This window comes from Mustela lutreola, chromosome 2 (assembly GCF_030435805.1).
Source record: "Mustela lutreola isolate mMusLut2 chromosome 2, mMusLut2.pri, whole genome shotgun sequence".
NCBI classification, from domain to species: Eukaryota; Metazoa; Chordata; class Mammalia; order Carnivora; family Mustelidae; genus Mustela; species Mustela lutreola.
Genome location: NC_081291.1, coordinates 3,939,871 through 3,946,920, shown reverse-complemented (window position 1 = coordinate 3,946,920; position 7,050 = coordinate 3,939,871). Strand labels below are relative to the sequence as shown.

The 7,050-nt window shown below is 57.7% G+C and overlaps 1 protein-coding gene across 4 annotated transcripts in view; it reads right to left on the bottom strand.

Moving 5' to 3' along the window:
* Positions 1-375: 375 nt before the first annotated feature.
* SAFB (scaffold attachment factor B) overlaps positions 376-7,050 on the bottom strand; it is a 36,660-nt gene continuing 29,985 nt past the window's right edge. For 2 of the 4 annotated variants that reach the window (XM_059159590.1, XM_059159593.1), the window contains 7 exons: positions 6,497-6,787; positions 5,231-5,368; positions 4,970-5,012; positions 1,649-1,767; positions 1,248-1,354; positions 835-901; positions 376-685 (listed from right to left, as the gene is read on the bottom strand). In XM_059159590.1, the coding sequence (XP_059015573.1) occupies positions 556-685; positions 835-901; positions 1,248-1,354; positions 1,649-1,767; positions 4,970-5,012; positions 5,231-5,368; positions 6,497-6,787 (895 nt within the window). In that variant the 3' untranslated portion in view covers positions 376-555. The remainder of the gene's footprint in view (positions 686-834; positions 902-1,247; positions 1,355-1,648; positions 1,768-4,969; positions 5,013-5,230; positions 5,369-6,496; positions 6,788-7,050) is intronic. The other 2 variants (XM_059159592.1, XM_059159594.1) reach the window with 1 other exon arrangement.

Sequence of the window (7,050 nt, the reverse complement as noted above, 5' to 3'; positions counted from 1 at the left end):
GGACCGGGGACAGTTGGGGTCAGGGAAGATGGAAGGTTCTGCAGATGGAGGTTGGGGACGGCTGGACAGCAGTGTGCAAACATGAACGCCACCGAGCTGTAAGGATGGGAAATTCCATGTTCTGTGTATTTTGCATTAAAAAAACCAAAAGCACCACTGGGTGCATCCTGGACACAGACAGAGCCTGGGGGACAGAAATACTGGAGGTGCGGCAAAGGGCCCAGGAGGGGGCGCTGTCAGCACATGGCTTCTGAAAACCCTTAAGAGCCCCTTAAAGCTGCTCCTTCGGTCCTTTCCTGAAGGAACAGCCATGGCTCAGCAAGACCAAGTATAATTCACACAAGGAGATGAAATAAAGAGAGAAAACACTTTAAATAAAGGGTATGTGAACAGAAACACGTTTATTACAAAAAAAAAAAACAAAAAAAAAACCATTCACATTGTATTGAGCTACAATATGGCAGCAGATAAAAAAAATCATTGTACACAGTTTAAGAGAACTCCTAACAGAACAGACTCTCGTAGCCACGTGACAGAGCACAGGGATCGGAGCACTCAGTAGCGGCGAGTGAAGCGGGTGTCGTTGGGTCGGCTCCCCCGGTTCTGTCCTCCGAAGCCCCCCTGCATTCCACCGCGTGGGATCACGTGGCCCCGCGACGCCCCACCTGGGGCGAAGCTGCCGCGCCTACGACCAACACAGATCCTGGGTCACGGAAGCCAGTGCTGTGCACGCCCGCACCTGCCCGGCCCGCACGGTTTCTAACCTTCTCCCAGGCGAGCCACCGTGCAAGGGAGGAGAGCGGTAAGAGGGACAAGCAGCACGCGACACCTTACCCTGACATCCCTCCCCGGTTCATCATGTGACCTGGCCCAGAGTGACCAGACATACTTCTTTCGCCACCTACAAGAGATCCAATCCAGACAGCGCCTCAGCGCGGCCCGTGGAGTTTGAAGAACACCAATGTGGGGCTCGTGGGGCTCCAGTCCCTTCCCCAAGCTACTGTGTCAAGCAGAACCCACGGGTCCTGGCCGAGGCATCAGCACATGAACCGCACACACCCGCTGCCCCGGGCAAGTTGGGGCAGAGAAGTGAACCCCCTCCATTTCCCCCTCCCCAGGTCCAGCCAGTCAGTGAGACCCTGTGGCCTCGGGGAGAGCCAAGAAAGTTCTCCCTGCCCTCAAGAAGCAGCTTGAGCTTTCCAATGTTTCTCCAGGGAGAGACCGTCCCAGCGGAGCGCCAGGCTTACCTTGCCACCTCTTGTGGTCCCTGTCTATCATGCCTCCGTCGGCAGCACCCTGCCACGCACGGTCGTCCTCTAGTCTTCGGCCATGGTCCCCCCAGTCACGTCTGCCCCTTAGAAAAAGAGAGCTCTGATTTGGATTGCCCCTCTCTGCCTTTCCAAGTAGCAGGGGTGGTGGGTTCAGCATTCTGTGTGCCCAGTGCCCATCCCTGAGTGGCGGGGCTCTGCGGGAGGCAGGACCCGGCTCCTGGTCTGAGGCTGCTTGGGGCTCTGAGGCGGCCCAAGCGAGGCCAGTGGGCTGGGGCTGGCACCCATCTTTCCCTCAGGCCGATGGTCCTGAGCTGGACACACCAACCGAGCCAGCAGTGTGAGGCCTGCGCAGGCGCAGCGGGGTGCAGGACACAAACCTGGGTGGAGGAGGCAGCCCCCGGCCCTCGCTCATCCTCTTGTCCGAGCCGTAGCCGCCCCACCCGTCGCGGGAGTCCCGCCCGTGGCGCTCTGGTCCTCCGTGGCGTTCGGGGTAATGCTGGATATTAGAGAACCGGGAGAAAAAGAAAGCTTTGGTACCGAGCCTGGCTCCCAAGGCCGTTGGGGCAACGAGCTAATGACAATGACGACAGCTCGGAAGTGCAGCTGAGCACTCAACGCATGGCCTCGTGCCACACGGGTCTTTAGCCTGCGTGACCACCACATCCCGTTTGCCCGTGGACCAGCGAGCAAAGTCGAAGAATGGAGTCACAGAATGGAGAAACTGAGGGCTGGGATTCGCCCTAATCTAAGCAGAGAAAACTCGGGCACCATGGAGAGAAGAGAGCGGGCCCAGCGGCTGCCCTGCGCCAAGAACAGACAGCGGTATGCAGTGTGCCTGTGCTCCAGCCCTGCAGAACCACCAGAACGGAAGGGCCACTGGGGATCTCTGACCACACTCATTCTGGACCTGACACCCCTGGGCCAGGCCACCACCAGCCACCCTGGGGCCTCGCTCGTGGAAACAGCTTGCTGGCACAGGCCATGGGGATGCTTGCCTCCGTTCCGGATGCCATCTGAAGGGTGGATGGAAGAAGAAGCCTCCCATTCAAAGAAAAGCCTGTTTTGAAGGTTTATTTGAGTGAGAGAATGAGTGAGCATGTGGGACTTGGGGGGAGCAGAGAGAGAGAGAATCCCAAACGGACTCCCTGCTTAGTGTGAGCCCAACACGGGGCTCCATACCACCTGAGTCCAAAACCAAGAGTTAGACACCAACGGACCCAGGCACCCCTAGGAGAAGCTGTTTGAGGTAAATGTCCACCCGTCCTCCACCTGCACCCTGCCCGGAGTGCTGGGAACGTCCACGGCTCTTAGGGAGCTGGGGAAGTGGCTCTGGTTCCATTGAGGGTCTCACTGTCCCAAAGATCCAACCTGTGGCCCTGGGGTCATTTGTGCCAGGATCACATTCTAAGTAGTAAGACATAGAAAGGAATCCCGGTCACGAAGCCCCTTGGATGAGTATGCCGGGCGCCTGGTGCTGTTCCGGTCCATGCTCATCTTCACCATTAAGACAGGAACTCCCGGAAGCCGGCGCGCATGCTCCCACGCGGGGAAGTCCCAGAAGCTGGAGCGCACATGCTCCCACCCCGGGAGCCCTAACCACCTGGGCCTCCACCCCGCTTCCCCTGGCCTCTCATTCCCAAATGTGTGCAGACATCTCGCTCAACTGTAGAAGATGGACAAAATACGGCACTGTTCTCTCTAGGAGCAAAATCAAAACCCAAGAGGGTCCAAGAAAGTCAGTGCTGCCAGATGGCAAGAGCTGTTAAAATGAAACCCCAGAATAACATTTCCATAAAGAACCTTCAAAACACACCAACCAAAATAAAAAAGAATTTTTTAACTTCATCTTGTGATTGAAACCATTTCCTTCACTTTATTTTTTAAAGATTTTATTTATTGATTTGAGAGAGAGACAGTGAGAGAGAACATGAGTGAGGAGAAGGTCAGAGAGAGAAGCAGACTCCCCGTGGAGCTGGGAGCCTGATGCGGGACTCGATCTCGGGACCCCGGGATCATGACCTGAGCCGAAGGCAGTCGTCCAACCAACTGAGCCACCCAGGCGTCCCAGCATTTCCTTCACTTTTAAACAATCACAAATATTTAATAAAGAACAATAGGGCGCCTGGGTGGCTCAGTTGGTTAAGCAGCTGCCGTCGGCTCAGGTCATGATCCCAGCGTCCTGGGATCGAGTCCCACATCGGGCTCCTTGCTCGGCAGGAAGCCTGCTTCTCCCTCTGTCTCTGCCTGCCTCTGTCTGCCTGTGCTCGCTCTCGCTCCCTCTCTCTGACAAATAAATAAAATCTTAAAAAAAAAAAAAAGAACAATAGGGCGCCTGGGTGGCTCAGTGGGTTAAGCATCTGCCTTCAGCTCAGGTCATGACCCTGGCGTCCTGCGATCAAGCCCCACATCAGGCTCCCTGCTCACTGGGAACCTGCTCCTCCCCTTTGTGTGCGTGCACGCTCTCATAAGTAAAGTCTTTAAAAACAAAACAAAACAAAACAACAACAAAAAAAACAAGGAATAATCTTTTAACAATAGCCTTCTAAAAACACAAAGCTAAGAGAGAAAGACTTTTTACATAAGGCCCATTTCTAGTTCTACCTGATACTTCCCCACATAGCCACGCTCTGCCGTCCGACCAACCGACCCCTATAAGGGTTCAGCAAGACCAGAAGTCTGCACCAGAGCTCCTCTCTGTGTCCCCTGCCCTCATCTGCCATCCAGGGCAGCACCGCTGTCTTACTTAGGACAGTGTGCAAGAGGAAAAAACCTGTTTCAGGTTCAGGGGTGCTCTGGCTACTAATGGTGGGCAAGGGAGCCCGCGGTGACCAGCAGCTGCACGCGAGCGACCCGGCTCACATGGCTCTCAGCCCGCGCCGCCCCACTCCCTCGTGCAGGCGAGGAAGCCTCCTCAGTCTCACAGCTGGAGACACCCACTCTGCCCAAGTGCCGGCACCAGGGGACTGTGTTCTGGTCTGGAACGTGGACATTTAACCACCGCGCTCAACTTCAGAGAAACCGGAGACCAGGAGTACATTTAACTGCGTCCCAGATTCACCTCCAGGAGCAGAGAAAAAGGAATCCTGTGAGGAGTCCCCCAGAGCGGGCAGAGGAACCCCCTCCATCTGGCCACGGCTGGCAGCTGGCCCCTACCAGGCCCTCAGGAAGAGGGAGGGAGCCAGACGGGAGCGGTTTGTGCTCGCCCCAGGGAAAGCACGCCCACCGGGCAGCAATTCGCATGACGACGATGCCCCGACCACATCCTCCCCTCGTTCCCCATGATCTTCCAAGTAAGCCTGCGGAAGTCAGGGCTCTTTGGGGAAGTTCTCAAACTAAGTCTAAGACAGGAAAAAGGAGCCGATCAAGCCCGTTTTCTAACGCACTCACCCTGCAAGGCACTCTGGGTATGGCCCAGAGAGTGAGCTGCCTCCCGAGGCCGCCCTCGACTCGCCTGCGCTCAGCTGCGCGGGGCACAAGCATGCCGCCGCCCTGCCAGCCGCGCCCGAAGCTCGTTAGTCGGGACTACCGGGCGTTATTGGCTCTTACTCAGAGGTGGACAGAACCTCAGGGTCAAGACCCGGAGAGGCTCCAGGATACATGGCTTCTCCCCCTCAGCGGCAGAGAGAGGAGAAGGCACGCCAAAGGAGATAGAACCGATCCCAAGGCAAAGCTGGACACAACTGGAGTTTCTGACTCACCTGTCCTTCTCTTTCTGCCATCATAGATCTTGAACCTTCTCTCCTGAAAAAGACAATTTACATAAAAACATTAAGAAAAGAAAAATTAAGTTGGTTAGGCCCTCCCAGACAAAACACTTCCCACATGGAAACCAGGCACTTCATGCTCTGATGGGTCGAGTGGGCCCACAAAGCCTAAAAGGGCTGACCCTAGTTCTCAGGCACTTAGAAGAGAGAACAGAGAGCAAGCGAGAGAGGACAGGGCCAGGGGACCCGGCTGACCTGTCGACAGAGTGGTCCGGGTAGCGGCCCCGGTCCCTGTGGTCAAAGTCGTGGAAGCGGTCCTGGCGGTTGAAGTCAGAGTGGTAGCGCTCATCCAGGGCAGCCCGCTTTGCTTCGGGCCAATAGGCATCGTCGCGTCTGCAACGGGAAGAAAAGAGGTGAACCTAGCTTCTCTTCCACCTTCGTGACCTCGCGGGGAGCTGGTGAGTCGGACCCTCCACTGGTCCTTGGCTCCTGTCACTTCCCAAAATGTGAACGGACTTTACTGGGGGGGGTCTTCTCTGCTACGTGATCTGAGGGGGGCTGGCAGGGTGACGTGATCCGACTCGCGTCGGATCCGCTCTATTTCCTCCAACATGCCCCGCGTCCCCTGCACGGAAGAGCTGCGGCTTCCCCAACAGGAGTGGGCACACGTGCACCCCTGTGGGTCCCCTCCAGAACTGTGCACGGCCTGGACCAGGACAGCAAGCGAGAGGCGGGACCCTGAGCTCTCCTTTGCAAAAGGGCTCTCCTCCGAGGTGGACTTGACCCAGCAAAGACACCAGTGAGAGGGCTTGGAGATGCACTTGAAACACATGGTTTGAAAACACTTAGGGCCGTAACGGACTCCCGTCATCAGTATTTTGCACAAAGGTCCTAAACCAAAAATAGCACGAAGTCCCTGAAGAGCAGTCCTGCTGGCCATCACCCGGGCCCGCTCTGAGCCGTGCAGCTGACAGCACATGAGTACAAACTGGTTTTTCCCAAGTGGGGACGCAAGCAGAGAAGCCTGGATCGCACCAGTACAGGGACTACCACCCCCAACTCCCAACAGCAGGTTTGAAATCAGGCTCTTATCAATGGGGCTCATTTCAGAATTCACACATCACACCAGTATGTCTGGGAAACAAAACAATGTTCTTGGAATAAACCAGAACAAACCACTACAGTGACAACAAAGCCTAAAAAGGGGGCCCAAATGAGCCGTTTTTTGGTCTCCGGCCACCTGCTTAGCCCTCGCGTGTCACGTGTGGCTCTGCGAGTCCGCGCTCCCTCCTCAGGGGTCTGCACTAAGACCTGAACTTGAGGCACCAGACAGGCGCTGCTTTGTGCAACCATTTCTCCACCCCCACCAACCACCTCCCAGGTTCCGGACGAAGTAGAGGACGTCAAACGGGGCTGTAGCATGTACCATGCCACCTCCGGAACAAGACTCTCCCGTTCAGGTGACCCTGGAGCCCATCCCCAATCCCGAGCGCCCCGGGGGCTAAGAGCAGCCCGACTCACCGGCTGTCCACGTCGTAGGGCCTCCGGACGGCCGGCCGCCGCTCCTGCTCGTAGCGCAGCTCCTGCTGGCGCCGCAGCTCCTCGCGCTCGCGGTGGATGCGCTCCTGCTCCCGCCGGCGCTCGTGCTCCACGTGCATGCGCTCGCGCTCCAGCCGCTCCCGCTCCATGCGCTCGCGCTCCAGCCGGTGCCGGTGGAAGGCCAGCCGCTCGCGGGCGATCTCCAGCCGCTCCCGCTCCTCCCGTTCCCACTGCGCCTGCATGCGCTGCTCCCACTCGCTGCGCTCACGCACCCTGCGGGACAGCAGCAGCTGCAGGGGCCCCGGGCCACGGAGCTGCAGGACACAGACCACAGCGCCCACCCCGGAGAACGCAGACCCGCCCCGGGGCGCGGCACAAATGCGGGCTCGGGGCCGTGCCTCCTACTATGGGTCTCCAGCTTTGCAGGCCCGCGGACAGGAGGGCAAGGGCAGCGGCGGCCCTGCCATGCCCGCTAGGCCCCGTTCCACGTGGTTCCTGCCCGGCAGGCCATGAGGCCAAGAGGCGTGTGCACGCTG